At 40.2% G+C, this 18,375-nt stretch overlaps 1 protein-coding gene across 1 annotated transcript in view; it reads right to left on the bottom strand.

The window, feature by feature from the left end:
• Positions 1 to 18,052, bottom strand: part of onecut2 (one cut homeobox 2) — a 36,634-nt gene extending 18,582 nt beyond the window's left edge. The window contains exon 1 of the mRNA XM_079694985.1: positions 16,562 to 18,052. Coding sequence (XP_079551111.1) covers positions 16,562 to 17,738 — 1,177 coding nt within the window. The 5' untranslated portion in view covers positions 17,739 to 18,052. The remainder of the gene's footprint in view (positions 1 to 16,561) is intronic.
• Between the last annotated feature and the right edge of the window lie 323 nt (positions 18,053 to 18,375).

The raw sequence follows: 18,375 nt of genomic DNA on the forward strand, positions 1-18,375 counted from the left end.
CAGAAGCAGAGCTAAAAGAGGGTGAATATTGGACTTACAGGTGGACACAAACACAACGTTGCTCCATCTCTGTCGTAATATCGAACTGTTTGCTTTGTTTGCCAACAGGTTTAACTTTTAAAGTTATGATATGTCAGTCTTTGCTGCCCCTCGAGCGAAGACATTACATTACATGTTAGACGCTTTTACCCAAAGCGGGGTGAAGTGTCTCAGGGACACAACGACATGCTGACTGCAGTGGGGTTTGAACCTGTGACCCCCTGATCCCAACACCAACGCACAACCCACTGCGCCACACGCCTCAGTGGAAATGATCAGTTATAGAATATGGAGAGAACATATAAAGCACAGTAATCTTTCTGAACCAGACACTGTATCATGTAGCATCATTTATAATGCTAAACTCCAACGTGGTTGTCCCAAATAGAAACACATGTCAAATCCCGGAAGAAAATATAATGATTGTAAAAAGTGTTAACATAAAGATACCAGTAAAATAAAGTCTGATGTCCAAAGCAAATGTTGCTGAGAGAAAGTTTCCAAACTTCTGGGAAAACATTCACTGACCTTTAACCTGCGCAATGTTGACAGTGAGTCAGCTCTGTTTGAACATCAAACACACACACACACACACACACACACACACACACACACACACACACACACACACACACACACACACACACACACACACACACACACACACACACACACACACACACACACACACACACACACACACACACACACACACACACACACACTGACTGACTAATAGATGATGAGTTAACCGGCCTCTCAGTACCTTTCCTTATCAGTGAGGATTTTTGGCTTCTCGCCGCTCAGACACAGCTCCAACAGGACAAACACAGGCAGAAAGATAATATTCTCTCATCAATAGATAGTATTGTAATCGTTGATTGATCGAAGGAAGGTTTGGCAGCTTTAAACGGACACACTGGCGAACCGCTCACCACTGTGTTTGTCTCTAAACGATCAGCTCAAGTGATACAAATTGATCCGGTTTCCTGCTCCGAGAGATAAAACCAAGCTCAGAGATCAAAGATCCAGAAGTGTCCGCCTTACCCTTGTTCCTATTTCTTCATTTCATTTTCTCCTATTCTTTTATTCTGTGTATTTATCGATTCTTATTCTTAGTATTTTTCCGTCTTTATCTTTTCCTTTCGACATGCTTCTGTCTTCTCCGTTTCTGCTAAACGTGTCTCCGTTAAAGGCTGTAATTTCACAATTGGATGCCATCCATCCAATATGAAACATAATCCAATAACAGACAGGTTCAGCTAAATGAATCCAGTTATGTGGCACAATCAAATAGATTAGGATTCACTTCAAACCCATCGGTCTGTTGCACATCACGCCGGCTGCTTTTGATGCTTCTACCACCCAATCTGCAGGAAGTGAGCACGAGGGGGAAATAAAAACAATTTCACCATCCATAAGATGAAGAGCGTAGTTATCTCGGTCATGTGTTAGCTTGGTTTGGACTAAGCAGTACACAAGACGAGACAGATTTGATTCAAAATGTATTCTTGATTTAAAACAATTCCTATTAGAAAGGGATATATATATGATTTTAGGATATACGTCTAGTCTACAGTATGTACACTAATATAGGTGGGTCGCAAATTATGATATGAGCTGTGTCCAACATTATGGAATGTTTGTGTTATAAAAAGTTATATTACATTTTTTAAACACAAAGACAAAACTAGGGCATTTTGCCATTTATTCATGAAAAACAAGCAATAATTAACACTTTTAACTAAAATGTCTTTAGTATTTCTTGATTTTCTCTCAAAATTAAGAAAAACAAGTTCGTTCTACGAAAAATAAGAATAATGTTCCTTTAATTTAATAGAATTTGTAGTTAATGCTTTTTTTATTTTCTCAGAAACGTGGCCAATTTCAAGCATGAATTGTTTACACTTTAAAACCTGTATTACGTCTGAATTGTAACGTAATTTCAGAATGACGCTTGACACAACATGGGATAGTTATCATTGGCAATATCAACGTTCTTTGGTAGATTTATTTTAAATTCTAATTTTGTAAATTGTGAATTGATTCAGACAGTTTGAAGACAAACATCTGTTTAACTTCCCCCAACCCTAACTGCTAAAACACAAGCAATATCTCAACCACTTTCACAACACCCAAAACATTACGAGTGAAATCAGTGATGTATGTATCACAATCCAACCCAAAACATATTCAGATATTATAAAAAAACATGTTGACGTTCTAACAGATCCTACTGTTTCCTTACTGTGTTATTCATTTGCAATAATATTGAACATCAAAGTGTCCGTGTCATTAATGTTATTATTATCACCGTGAGCCTTTGAGCTTCATCTTGTCGTTCTCTGTTCTATCATGTCAGCTCTCTCTCTCCCCCTCTCTCTCTCCCTCTCTCTCCCCCCCCCCCCCCCTCCTCTTCCAGGAACTAGTCTGGATCAGGTTCCTGCAGATCAATGGAGATCTGGGTCCGCACAGTTTACGTTATCGCTGCCAGTATTAATGCTCTTTTAATCTGCTCGGGATTACAGCCATCGATCCACATAATCCATCCGGACGCACAGTGGAGCCCAAAACTGCTGTTTGCACACACACACACACACACACACACACACACACACACACACACACACACACACACACACACACACACACACACACACACACACACACACACACACACACACACACACACACACACACACACACACACACACACACACACACACACACATACATTTGATATAAACACACCGACACTGAGACAGAGAGACTGCAGAATAACAGAAACAACAACAGAGAGTGCGTCCACTTCCTTGTTTGTGTTCTGTCTCAGGATCTGACCGTCAGAGTATTGATCGGCTGTAGATACACATCAGCACATTCACATGCAGAGAGCTGTTCAGGGAGGCACACACACATCACACCAGAAACAAGGAGGGGAAAGTATACATGTGCTTGGTATGTTTTTTTGTTTTTTTGTTTCTTTAAATTATTATTATAATAATAATATAATAATAATCCTTATATTTATTATAACGCTTTATCAATGACTCTCAAAGCGCTTTACAAATACACATACAGATCATACATACATGTAATGGTCATCTACTGTGGACAATACCCACAGGAGCAAGTTCAGGTGAAGTGTCTTGCCCAAGGACAATTATTGTTATTTTTAGAATATTGCCGGTTTGTTTTATCGAGAACAACAATAAAAAACAGCAAATACAAAGATAGTAATATATATTATAACGTATATATTAAATATATCATTGTGTAATAGTTAAATATCAATATATTAATAATCAAAACATATCATAATAATCATACACATATATACTAATATTAATAACAACAATACATTTACTTGATTTTAATACAAAATTATTTAATTATTTATTGTTCTATTATTATATTTAATTTGTAACTTTTAGCTATTATTGTTTATGTTTTTAATTGAGAAAACAAATGCTATTGCCATATATATATTTACAGTATAACCTCCATAGGGTATTATTTGGGGGGAAATTTGATATTGAGAATTAGTTTCAAATAGATTTTGTTTATTTCCTTTCTCAAACTCTCAACAATAATAACCATAATAGTCAAAATAATGAAAATTATAAACTTGAAATGTAGTTATATGTTTGTTTGTTTGTTTGTTTGTTTGTTTGTTTGCTATCCTCTCAAGTACACACAGGATCTTGGTCAGACACAAGGTCAAACCAGAGGCCGTGTTTATTCTCCAACACTGTTTGTCTTCCCCCATAAACCCTGCGCTGCTGACGGCTCCGTCCCGCCTGTCCTCGTCCATTACGCCTCCGGACAGAGTTATTTCAGCAGCACTGCGACACCAATACTAATGAACCCCAGAGAGAGGTGGGGGGGGAACCAGAGAGCAATGACAGAAAGAGTGTGAGAAAAACAATTCAAACGGAAGAAGACATAACAACCAGAGCTAACTAACAAACAGCGACAGAGAAGAATGAATGGGATTAAGGAGTGACGTCCAGTCGGCTCAGTCCGCTAAACGGCGTTCCACGAGCCTCATATAAACATCGATAAATTAATCCCACGTATTGTTTGACATTCTCATAATGACAAATGATCTACACGTCCTTTTCTAAACCCCAGCACGGCAAAAAACAGATCCAGACTCCAGGTGCATTCTGGGTCAGCTCTGACCTATATTGCAACGAGTCTCCAATATTGATTGGACCTGAGACACAAGCAAACAGATAGTGCATCGTCTGACATGTTTTATCGTTCATAATAAGCCACCTGACATGCATTATCATAAAATCAAGAGGGTCCTGAAGTTACTACAGCCTTCTACATGTGAAGTAAAAAACAACATGCACTAACAATAATACCGTCTGTGTGCTGATCTCATGTGAAACAGCATTCAGCGTGAGATAAATTACCATGAAGACACATGTGGAATTGGCCTTTTTATATTGTGTCAATTGAAATAAACAGAAAAGAAGCAATAAAATCCTAATTTTGATAATTAAATTAATCAGGATGCAGATATTTATTTTTGAATGATAGGCTACTTCATCGGACAGATTAATGCATTCCTTTAAAAGCATTGCGTTTGAAAGCTAGTCATGTTAGCTTCTGTGTTAGCACCTCCTGTCACTTTACCACAGGCGTTTTTTAAAATCTATTTACAAAGCTGTTGTTCCTTTGGAGACTGCACATGGAGTTTGGAATGGACCAGATACAGATAAATATGGGAAAAGGTGGCGACTGTGGCTGCGAGGGAGTAGAAGGTTGTGGGTTCGATCCCAGCCCGTGCAGCCAACATATCGATGTATCCTTGGGCAAGATACTTAACCCTGAGTTGCTCCCGATGGCCAACAGTGTGTGAATGTTAGTTCCTAGAGTAAGGTACACTGCTCTGTGTGAATGAGTGAAGGACATGTAGTATGTAAAGCTCTTTGAGGGTTCTTAAAGACTGGGTAAAGCACTATATAAGTACAGTCCATTTACTAAAAGATACCACGGTAAAAGGCCCCAGTTGATTACTTGCTAAAATGCATACTCTTCCTAAAAAAGTGGATGGTTTACATATTAAGTAGGAAAAAAATAGATTTAAATGGGTCTATGAATATGAATGAAACCTTAACTAACCCCTCTGTGTGAGAAACAAATATTTTGAAAAAACAGCTTTTAAAGATATGATTGGTAAAAGACACTACAGTACAAAAAGGGTAATAATAATTTAAATCGCAATAAGACTTCCCCCAGTTAATTGTGTTACATTACATGTTACTTTTATCCAAAGCGACTTACATACTCAATACGGTGGGCAATCACCACTGGAGCAGTTTGTGGTGAAGTGTCTCAGGGACACAACGACAGGGTTTGAACCTGTGCTCCCCTGATCCCAACACCAACGCACTATTCCACTGCGCCACACACCTGTTACATCAAGACAATTTATCATGGTTTCTATATATATTATATTTAAATATGCGAATAGAGATGTGTCTCTCCGTCTAACTTTGGGTGGATTACGGGTAAATCTACAACCAAAGATGGACAAAGATAGTAAAATAAATGTGAAGGTGGGACACTTTCTTTCAACTATACTCTTTGAGAAGATACGTAACGGAGGGTATTTAGCTGTAAACGTGAAAATTGACCAGTGCATGAAATATTTGTATCGTCTTAAAGAAGTACTGCAGTGCTTTAGTAATTCAATTTAATACTTATTAGAGAGAAGGACTCTTTTAACGATATCAATGTGGTGAGATGTTAACAGGAATGCTCTGTTTTCAAACTGCAGGAGTTAATGACATATTTAAAGTATGATTCAGACTTGTGTTGCTGTTTTCCCCGCTGCCTCCTACCTGCCTGCCACCTGCCTCCTACCTGCCTCCTAACTGTCTCCTACCTGCCTCCTACCTGCTTCCTACCTGCCTCCTACCTGCCTCCTACCTGCCTGCCACCTGCTTCCTACCTGCCTCCTACCTGCCTCCTAACTGTCTCCTACCTGCCTCCTACCTGCCTCCTAACTGCTTCCTACCTGCCTCCTACCTGCCTCCTAACTGCTTCCTACCTGTCTCCTACCTGCCTCCTACCTGCCTGAGTGTGTGTGTATTCTCTGTGTGGTGTGTATTCTCTGTATGGTGTGTATTCTCTGTGTGGTGTGTATTCGGTGTGTATTCTCTGTGTATTCTCTGTATGGTGTGTATCCTGTGTATGGTGTGTATCCTCTGTATGGTGTGTATTCGGTGTGTATTCTCTGTATGGTGTGTATTTGGTGTGTATTCTCTGTATGGTGTGTATTCGGTGTGTATCCTCTGTATGGTGTGTATTCGGTGTGTATTCTCTGTATGGTGTGTATTCGGTGTGTATTCTCTGTATGGTGTGTATTCGGTGTGTATTCGGTGTGTATTCTCTGTGCGCTGCGCCTCGATAGGCTCAGGGTCCAGGTGTCACGTTTGATTTGACCGTTGTAATAAAGCGGCGACAGGACCATTTTCTCCCCTGAACCCAAGAGCCGCTCAGTCGGCCCCGGCAACACTTTCCCCACTCCAACACCGCCGGGCGATGTAATTGAGGTGGACAGACTTAACGAAAAATCACTACGCTATTGCACTGATTTTCTTTTTTGGGAGCTACAATCAAGGTTGTAAAGAGTCTGAGCGCACAAGGCTGATGTTTGGAGTTTGCAGGTTCTATAAAGAGCTTGCTGCTAGGCTGATGTATTTGACACAGTCAGAGTTTCTATCTGATTTCCGGCCTTGGAATTTACAACTAGCCTGGTCTCACTCCCAGGCCCTCAAATACTGACACCTGGGCACATTAGGCTTTCAACTAACTTCAATATTAACTTTTCGGTGTCATTTTTAGAGCAACAGACGATTATATAGAACCAGAAAGTCCAATATATCGTGGGAGTTAGTTGTGGTGGATGGGTCTAAAAACCACAGGGCGTTCACCGGGACTAGTGTTTGTGTGACACCAACATTCTAGTTATTTTTACTCTCTATGTTACGTGACACTACATTACTGAGTCACATCATGTCAAGTTGGTACAGTATCTAACCCTAACCCCAACCCTAAGTCTACGTAACTCTCTTTTTTCCAAGCTTAGCCAACTAGTTTTGGTGCCTTATCCTAACTGCAACCTTTTCACCATATTAGCCTGAATGTGTATCAGCTAGAACATGACTAGTTGGCTATCTAAAGGCCCCTACACACCAAGCTTACACCAAAGACCAGTCTTTTTGCCTCTTTTGAATGACGAATACACACTACCGCCGCCTGCTGGTAAGGACAGTTATTGCCACTCACGCATGCGCAGTGCGTACGTGTTACTTGGCCGTCGGCTGAAGTCTTTGCGGTGTGTTCCAGTGCGACATGTTCTTTGGTGTAAGCTTGGTGTGTAGGGGCCTTTAGATAGCCAACTAGTCATGTTCTAGCTGATACACATTCAGGCTAATATGGTGAAAAGGTTGCAGTTAGGTTAAGGTACCAAAACTAGTTGGCTAAGCTTGGAAAAAAGAGAGTTGCGTAGACTTAGGGTTGGGGTTAGGGTTAGATACTGTACCAACTTGACATGATGTGACTCAGTAATGTAGTGTCACGTAACATAGAGAGTAAAAATAACTAGAATGTTGGTGTCACACAAACACTAGTCCCCCATGGGTGAACGCCCTGTGGTTTTTACGCACGGCCGATTCGTTGAATCGGCCGTGCGTCGGCCATGAAAGGCCAAATAAGGCGTGTCACGGCCGACGGTGCGGGACACACCAAATTCAGTTTGGGCGACAGGGCACGCTTCGTCGTCCGACTAACGAAAACGTCTGGTTTCGGCCTGGTGTGTCCGGGCCTTTAAGACAGCCTTAGGCTTCTGTAGATTACATTTCCTTTGTATCTTAAAAAGCCAATCAAAGCCAGAAGATAAGCTTGTTAGCAGTGCTCCAGCTCAACTCTTGCATGTTGTAGGTAGCATTCAAATAAAAGCCATCCAAAGAGATGCTGCTGTGTGGAATCTAGATTTTCCCTTTGCAAAATAAGTACTTTAGTTTTTTTTACGAAAAGCTTGATGCCTGAAACACCTCCATTGGACTCCTTTGTTTACTTCCGTAACATATGACACCACTAGTATACAGTATAACACTTGTGTTTCTTTTGGCTAGCGCTCCAACACATTGTATGTGATAGCCAGCCAGCTAACCAATCAGAGCAGACTGGGCTCTGGTTTCAGACAGAGGGTGAAAAGAGGGGCTGCAGCACAGGCAGTATGAGAAAAATAAAGAGCTTTTTGAGCATTAAAGCATGGAGACATGTCCGTATGTATGTAATGTAATGTAATGTATGTCCTCCTCCATTATGTCTACTTCAATATACAATGTTTTCCACATAGGCCTATTTGCAGTCATTTCCAACATCTGTTAACGGACTTTGTCATGTCTCAGTTTCCAGCCTCCAAAACTGCTATCGACAGGCTTGGACAGAGATATCAGTGTCTGTCAAATCTTCTCACGCTGACACACAAACAAACATCAGAAGTCTCCCCTCAGCAGCCTCAAATCCATTATTACAGATCAATAGCAGCCTGTGAATATGCAGCAGGTCAGCGCGGAAACCCTGAAAACTGACACAAAATGTATTCCCACAGTCTGGAACTGACACACACACACACACACACACACACACACACACACACACACACACACACACACACAAAAACGCACACACACACACACACACACACACACATATACACACTACTGGTAATCTGTGTCATAAAGCAGGATATGGCTCGTAAATAATGCACAAGTGTCTGCTTGCAGCAGGATGCGTAAAATGGAAAATATTTAGGTTCAGTCGCTCAGATTTTCAGCACAATTTCACTCTAAGTGGACCCTTATCATTCTGCTCTGAACGACTTCATAGGATAAGTCAGGTGATATTCTGGTTTCTTGCCAATATCGACACATCCCTTGTAAAAAACAGCAATGAAGTATTGTGTGTACCCTAAGCTTCATTAGTGTCCAAAAAGCCTTTCAGCAGCTATACCTACATAATTTGCATATGGAGGCTTTGATGTGTTAATTTGTATTGATAGATTTTTAGGAGAAATTGCAAGAAGGCAAAGTAAAAGTGTTATTTAGTGCTAGAAGTATACATTATACAGAACGAACCATGTCAAATTGTTGATATTTGTTGTCGTTTGGGATGACTGTGTTATATTTCTGTTGCAGTTTTTATACAAACTATTCTAAACTGATTTGAGCATTGTTGTATCATCCTCCAAGCAAAGAATGGTCTCTCCCCTCTCTCTCCCTATCCTCCCTCCCTCCATTTTGCCTGGTTAACCCGGCTCGAGGTGAAGAAGAAGTGAAGTGAGCAGACCGAGGCGGGTCACGCAGAGATTCCCATCAATAATTCATCAGGCCGTTGCTGCCTCTGCTCTTGTGTTCAATTCCCCCGACGATCACATAATACCTCCCCCCAAAAGAGAGACAGAAACAGGTCCAAGGAAGGAGAGCGATGGCAGGACGAAGAGAAATATTCCAAATGAAGAAGGAAGAAAAGCTCCAGAGAAACATTTAAACAGAAATATATGTGTCATATAATCGAAAATATAACTAACAGAAATGAATCGCTTTGATTTAAGGTGGATTTTCTTTTTAAAAAACGCTCAAAAAAGCCATCTTTGGGAACTCAATACAGAAACTGCAAGTGCTATCAGGTCTTTTCCATTTCAGAAGAATTTATAATGCTTTGTTTTGCAGGGAAATATGAATCAATTATTCATTTCTTATTGGAAACATCATTCCCCGGGGTTGTGTTCACTGACAGGTGTTATTTGGGATGTATTCATTGGAAGTGTAACACTGTGTCTCTATCTTTTCTATAACAAGTACCAACAAGCATACATCTTTCAAAGACACTTCTTTAGAAAAGTGTGCAGAATTTACAAACAAAAGCATTTCTTAAATCGATGTATCATTTAAAGTGCTTAGAAATTCATTATTGGATTATGTGTCTGGATAACTGTAGTTCCTGATACTGCTTCTAACAAAGAGAGCACTTTAAAGCTACATGCTTTTAACATGAAATACTCTTTTTTGATTTGAAAAGTACGGTGGCCGAAAGGGGCTAACGCGCTACAAAAGATGAGGAGAAACATGCTATTCAAAACACATGCAGATTAAAAAATATCTTCAACAACTTGACAACACGTATAATCTAAGCATCAAGAACACAGTCACCAACCTTTTATTAAGTTGGGAACTGGAAACTAACCTCAAATGTATGTTTGATCGGCTTATTTTAACAATGTGATTGCAGATCTGCTGTAAGCTAAGCTAGCTAACGTAGCTAACCTAGTCATTTCAAATATACAATTATGAAACAGTGACCATTGGCCAACTTTATAACTGATCGTATTCAAACAATTACCCTGACGTAGAACACTGCAAATATTAACGAAAGAGAGTGTGTGAGGACGGGGAGTGGAGCAGACCCCTAAATATGTAACCAATATTTTAAAACCACAACAAATTGAAATAACTTTCGTATAATAAGAAAAACTGCAGAAGCTAAAACTGGTACTTTTTGCTTTAAATAAAAATGGATAGTAAATTATAGAGGGAAAACAGATTTGAAAGAAATAGAGAAGCAAAAGACGAACGTGATGGGATTCACCACATCATGTGTCATCATTCGACCCAGTCTCACAGCATTTCGTGTTCACCAACACGATTTTCCACGATTTTAAAAGCAATTTATTTCTACGTGAAATTTTTCAATTCAGTTCCTGACGGACGCCGAAAAAACCCTAGATTATGGAATTAAACCAATAAATAAAAGCAAGGATAATTGTGTGTTATTGGTGAGTAAATAAAAGTGTGTTATTTTGAAAAGAATAACAAATTAGAAGGAAAAAAAGATTTAAAAAATACAGATTTCAGTATTCTGAGGCTCTGAGTGCCATTTATTTTCCTCACAGACGGAAACAAAAGTCAGAAATTATACGATTTAAAATAAAAGCAATAAGTGTGGCTTGATATTGAGTAAGAACATGTTTTTATGAACCACACAGCTTCCGGTCTTCCACGACCCGACCGGAGAAAAAGACGTGCTGCAGGCACGAAACACATTACCAGTAGAAATACATTGCTTTTAAAATCAGGCTGTGCAACACGAAAAAAAGGGGGAAATCATGTTGGTGAACACGAAATGCCATGAGACTGGGATGCATCATTAATATGTTCATTGTTGTGAATGTAGATAGATAGATAGATAGATAGATAGATAGATAGATAGATAGATAGATAGATAGATAGATAGATAGATAGATAGATAGATAGATAGATAGATAGATAGATAGATAGTATGTGTATGAATGTACAGAACATGTGTGTGGATAATATAAGAGTGAAAGAATATCCACAAATCACCCGTCCCTCACAATCCCCCATGCTGCTCCCCCACCTCCTCTCTGCTGGTCTCAGGGTCGAGGGGGGATATTTGCTCCATCTATTGTCTGAGTGTTGCAGCTCTGACCTTTGACCTCTGCTCTATTGCTTGCTTGTAGCGTTGTTGATCTAAGCTTTGAGGCTCTGTGTTCATACAGTCACTTTAAAGTCACCGCGGAGAGAAGAGAGAGCGATGAGATGAGAAATACAGCATGGCGTGTCTTCACACCAACGTTAGCATGTGTTAGCATGTTTCTAGCGCTGAAACCAGTCGACAATATTGCCTAATTCAATGTGCAAACACAGAAAGCCAATTACAGTTGCCCGGTCAAGCATAGAGAAAGACTTAGCCACAAATATCTTGAACACAGAGGCTCATAAGCCCTCTCCACTGTGTCTGATTCCAGTGTTGTTTTTTGATAGCTAACAAGCTAGCCACAAATCCTATACAGTAGGTATGGTTTACTGCAGGTAGTACTTCCTGTCTTTTTGTGTTCAGTTACAACAGGCGGACTTTTTATGTCGATCTTTTTCAACAAACAGTTATCTTTTTCTTTGCTTCTTGTGTTCCCTTTTGTTCATATGTAATCTATCAGACAGAGTGAACTAAAGCTGCTGACATTTTAGAAATGTAACCTAAGCTGGACCTCAGTGTGCAGACTAGTTTCCAAATATTTCCATTTTATAAGCTAAGCTAGGCTCAACACAGTAAGCTTCTACGATGTAAGACTGGGCTTTGATCAGTAAAATGTTTCTCATACTGGTGGCTTAAGAAGATACAGCAAGTTTCATCGCTTTCTAATTCTTTTAATTATTAAATACAAGCGAGAGTAGAATTGTTGTGTATTCCTTAATGCAAGAAACACAATTATTTTGTGTATCCGTAACCAAACCTCAGGTAGCCTATGTAACTATTGGGACTAGATTGTATTAAATTAGATTAGACTAGATACTATATTGGTCCGAAATTGAGATGGCGTTTTTGTGTTAGCAGCAAAGCGATGCAAGAAATTAACAAAATGATGTGGTTATCGGTAACCAAAACTCAGTTAGCCTATTAGGACTAGATTATTTTAAATTCGATTACTTTATTGGTCCGAAATTGAGAAGGCGTTTTGTTATAGCGGCATGTTTACATAGCATTGCACATTAGTTACAAATGCAGTATAAATATATATGTTACAGTGTCTATAGAGTACAACATATACAAATAAATACGAGTACCCAATCCTAATGATTTCCGATTTGATTTGTAGATATTGGGCCTTTTGTAAACGAGTAAACAGTGTCATGCGTCCAGCAGCCAGCGACAGACAGCTCCATCAGACAGCAGAGTTTCAGCACGCTGACATTTCACAACACCCCGTGTGATCTGAGCGCTCCCCTGCTCTCTATCCACCGTCCCTCCTGTCCTTTTCTATTACCATATAACGGCAAATAGCCCTGGATCTCAGAGGACCCCCTAATGAAATAACAGTCACATCCTGCAGAGATAATCTCCTCCACATTAGCATGAGCACACATTTAAAAATATGAGTCTGCTCCGGACCAAATCCACTGGCAGAATCTGGGCTAATTAAATGCAAAAGACCAATCAATGCTTTGGGAATCAGGTGTCGTGGCTGAGTTTGGATCTCCATTAATTGGATCAAATGAAAAGAATACATCACTGATTTGCAGTGATTATTCAAAGACTGTTCGGACACTTTATGGTACATTTACACCACATAAAACCACAGTAAATATGAGAATGGTGAGCAGATATTGAGAGGAAATATTGGAATCTGATGCAGCTAACAAATGTAAAACAATACACCAGGAAGTTAACTTCATAATAAAATAACATCTCCGAAAACTCACTATAAATACACTGCAAACACTTTGATCATCTGTCATATTATCGTATAATATTGGTTTATAAAAATGGATATTTTTACAATAATGTAAGAATATTATATTTGCACAAGAGAAATTGCTGTTTGTGTCCTTCAGTGTAAGCATGAGTTCATAAAGTGTAAATATATATAATTTGGGTACACAAAGCTTAGTATAATACATTATTTAATGTCTTACAAGTAAATAACCTAAATGTACATTGTTATTATTACATTTGTACAGCATTTAAGATTTTATATTTCTACATATTTTCATTTTAATATATATTTTTGTTACATAAAGTATGTTTTATTCCAAAGATCGACCCTTAACCATTAGATCCATAAGTGGGTCTTTTTTGACCCGGTGAGCTGGTTTTCTTGAAGTATCTTTGTAATTAAAAAAAATTGTTATCATTTCATATTCCAGCTATTCCTCAAAAAACATGTTTTGGATATCATGCCATTCAAATTTTAAATGTACATTTTAAGAAATTGTAGTTTTTGTATTGCTACCCCAAGCTTCCATAAGTGGGTCAAAAATGACTCGCATGCATTTTCTATTTTCAAAATGTCAAAAAAAATTATAATATTCTAAATGGTGAAAAATTAAATATAAAATATTTCTAGTGTGAACCAAAATATAATACTAAATATTTTACAAGTGATTTGTCTTAACCAAAATGATAAAAATGGCATAAAAACACATATTATTCTAATACGGTCCTTTTTGACCCACTTGAAGAGTGTAGTGTCACTCGTGCATTTAAGGTTTAAGTAAACGCAACACTACCTTTCCTAAAATAACAGAAAATGAAAACCATGAAATTTAAAAAACAGCTTTGTTTTAAGCTTCATGATAAGGATGATTAAACATGTAATCTAATTATAGATAATTGGGTTTAAGAGAGTCAGTTTAGCCAATAATGTATCAAATGCATTGTTTTTCAATGACTATATTAAAATGTTCTTATGTTACATCTTTTCAAATTCCAGCATTTCACACAGCAATAATCAAATGTGAAACCTGTAAGATTTGAGTTTAGATTAAATATATACATATAATGTGTACATTATTAACCCTTTGTCTGTAATGTTGACATTCATTATGTATTTGTATCTTTAGAGTCCAATAAATTTAAATCTGAAATAAATATGCAAATCTGTGATGATCTGGTAAAGAACACATGATAATTTTTAAAACAGATGTTTGGCCCAAAATGAGGAGCATTGAGATGTGTGCACATTAAACCTCTTGTGAATATTATATAGAGAAAGCAGCGGTTAGATAGTGAAGTTTTTCTGAATGCATGAACCAGTCAAATGGAGCTAAAAAAGTAGATAATGACACGCTGATATAAAATCATTTTAAAGTCTATGATATTTTAAAATATCCCATGGCAGCTGTTTAAAGTAGTTCTTCAGACTGAAATGCATGAGTTAGAAACCCAACTGGAATTCTTTCATTGAATGATATGTGTTTGTGAAGGTGGCATCAAACTAAAATTCTGAAGTATTAGAATTTTATGACATAATATGACATGTTTTATAAAATGTGTCGCTGTATGGTGAACACAATACATCTCCATGTGTTAGTTATGGATTATTTTAAGGGTTAGGTGTTTAATTGGCAAATGAGAAATTGTCATTTTGATTATTTTGAACAGGAAACATTCAGTCAGGTTCCAAAATGTCTAAAACAAACGTTTTTACTTTAAGTCAATTTCACATATTTCACTATTTTTTAAAAATCTTTTCACAGTGGTTTTGTCACTGCATCTACCCTCCTGTTATATTTTAGTGTTGTGTTTGTCATTATGATAGGTGATACTAAATGTATTTGAACCTATGTGTTTATTTATACCTGTAAAATGTAAATGAAGACAGCAAAAAACAAAACAAATTGAAGTGAATTCATGTTTTTTATTTGACTGATTTTACACTAAAAAGCTGCTTTAGAAACACATTTTACAATTCAGTATTATTTAGTTGATCTTGTTTAAAAAAAAACATACTTTATATGTTAAATAGGACTCTTAATTTATTATAATTATTTAAATTGTTTAGCTTAAAACCAACAAAGAGCATTTACTGTAGTGTAGCATGTACGTTTTGGTTGGTTTTTGAAATAGCCAATATGACTCAATTTAGTTTTACATGCGTTGAATACCCAATATCTCTTATTTATCAATAGATGAATACACTTTGTTTTGCAAAAGTGAAATACCAACATGCAATAGTTCCTAGTGATTTCTGGATTACATAATGTAAATTCACCATTAAAAACACCTCTGTTAAATGCAGTTAATGTGATCTCATCTTAGTATAAATCCACCACAGGCTACTAACCCCGACAGAAGCATTAAACTCTAGTCATGTTTCAATATATTCGTGAACAACTCAATTTAATCCAGCCTGCTGCTGCTGACCCTGCAGACAATAGAGGCTGATGTTGGGACAGAAAGCAGGTCCCTCACTAGAGGGGGCCCCAGACCCACTGATGTTCAAACCCTCATTTTGACCATCACTTCAAACCCCTCACAGTCACACAAAACACTCTGTCTGCCGTGCTTTATCAGACCTGCTGATTAAATAACCCTTTAACAAGATGATGAAAAGAACAACAGCAGCTGATTATAGGAAACAAGTAACTAAAATAAAAAGCATTAAATATAAAATAAATATTTTCACTCCTTGTTTTAAAATGTCTAAGATTTGTGTCTGTAAAGGTTGAATGATTTCCAAATAGTATGCACACTTTTTAAATATAAATATAAGCAGTTCCTTTTTCCCTTCACTTTGATCGGTATTAGTGGGCCTTTTTATTTGAAGTATTCATTTGGGTACAATTTCAAGCTGATGCATAGTCTGCTGAAAGTGTGTTTTCCCTCCAACATGCAGGGCCAGGAGAAAGATAAGTCTGGGTTGCTGCACATCGCAGAGACTGTTGGAGGGAAATCCCGTGACCTTGTCATTTCCTATCGATCCCTTTTTGTTATTGATCAATAATCATAACACGAGTGATTCTAAATAAATTCCATTCATCTATGGGCGCACAGGGAAAAAAGAGCCACGAGGAAACACCAAAACAAAGCCAGCAAAATATAAAATAATTTTGAATTTAATTTTGAATTCCTCCTGTTGTCCGGACGCACAAAGCAAACCAACCCAGCAGCATGGCCCGGTTTGTTGTCCTCTTACCTGCCAGTCTGAGCGCCGACATCCTCTGGAACTCGGGCTCCTGCAGCCACTTCCACATCCTCCGGAAGGTCTCCCGGCCTGACTTTAGTTTACTCCAGGGTTTGGGGTTCCTCAGGAGGTCCGATAGGGTCCCCTGGGAGCGGCACAGCACCCTCTGGGCGAAGATGGCCTGGGGGATGCTGTACCGTTTCAGCTCCGCCGTGATCCTCTGCGCCACCTCCTTGGTGTTGATTTCCTCCAGCTGCCCCGAGCTGTTCACCCCCTGCACCTCCGAGGAGGAGGGAGGTCTTTCCCTGGACACCAACACGGGCCCATGGGATGGAGACTGGAGGTGGGGGTGGGGGTGGGGGTGGTGGCCAACCGAGGAAACGACCGGGTGCCCCGGGTGGTGCATCCCGTTCAGGTGCGGCATCATCCCGGCCGTCGGGCCGCCGAGGCCTCGGTGCTGGTGGGGGTCCCCTCTGAGCATGGAGGCGGTGTGGTGCGCCTCGAAGTTCAGCATCTTATCGTGGCCTCCGTGCGTCGTAATGCCGTAGTTGTGAAGCCCCTGCTGGGTGTTGTGTATGGAGCCCAGGCCGTTACCGAGCACCGGGGAGAGGCTCTGACCCATCCCGGACATGTGGTCCTTGTGGTAGGGGCTGTACAGGTTGTTCATTCCCGGCAGCCCCCGGTCGTCCCGCATCAGGGTGAAGCTCCCGCTCACGTTCCCGGAGAGCCGCTGGTGGTGTTGATGGTGGTGATGGTGGAACTTGTCGGACACGGTGGAGATGGGGGGCAGCGGCTGCAGCGGGGTTAAGGTGGTGTATGTCCCACTCATCCCCATCCCGGGAGAGGACGTGTCGCAGGGCACGCTCATGGCGTGGTGCAGCGGCAGCGACAGCTCCGGACGGTAGTCCCCGTTACCGTCCAGCATGCTGGCCATGCCGGACACCATGGCGGAGCGAGAGGCCAGGTCCTGGTGGATCCGCAGGGCTGCCGCCGCCGCCCCGTGGCCCCCTGATGAGCGGCCGTGGTGCGGGCTGTGGCCGCTCATCAGCTCCACATCAGGGAGGACGGAGCTCACGGACACCCCGCCATGCAGGCTGCCGATGCCGTCCATCGTCATGTCCGTGTTCATGGCATAGGCGTCTAGGTCCTTGGCCAGACATCTATAGGCGTTAGTATAGGCAGTCTTCATTCATCTGTCCTCTCAGTCCATCGGGTCGAGCGGAATTAGTCTCCTTCTTCCCCTCCTTTCTCTCCCTGCTTCTCCCCCTTTCTCTCGCTGCTTCTCCCCTGATGCTCCGGGATGGGTCAGTAGCCGTATTCCCCCTTTATCTTCACTTCCTCGGTTGTTTCCCCGTCCTCCTAAGGCCTCTCCAGCTCGGTGTGTGTGTGTATTTCCCCCAGTTGGTGAACATTTGTTTAAAAAAAAAAAAAAATGTTATTATCTCGATCGTACGGGCCTGTGCGTTGGTTCCCCCATATCCAGCCTCTCCTCCTCCTGCGTTACTCTGGTGCTCAGACGGGAGCTGTCCACGGTCCCCTTGCACACCGCGCAACCCAACCTGCTGCGGGAGGGGGAGAAGGGGGGGGGGGCGGGGTCAGAGAGAGGGGCGTTACCTACCTGACTGACAGATCAGCCGACCAATCAGATGGGCCGGTGGAGCGTGGAGCTGCTCTGGGGGGTTTGAACACCAAATCATTTTTGCATTTAAAGGATGCTTTATGGAAGAAGAACTCCGATTTTGTTAGTACGCAAAAGTAGCAATACTACATTTTAAAAGTACTTGAAAGTAAAACACATGCATTCAAAATCTTACTCATTGAAAAGT

Source organism: Notothenia rossii (assembly GCF_949606895.1).
Source record: "Notothenia rossii genome assembly, contig: scaffold_131, whole genome shotgun sequence".
In the NCBI taxonomy this organism is placed as follows: Eukaryota; Metazoa; Chordata; class Actinopteri; order Perciformes; family Nototheniidae; genus Notothenia; species Notothenia rossii.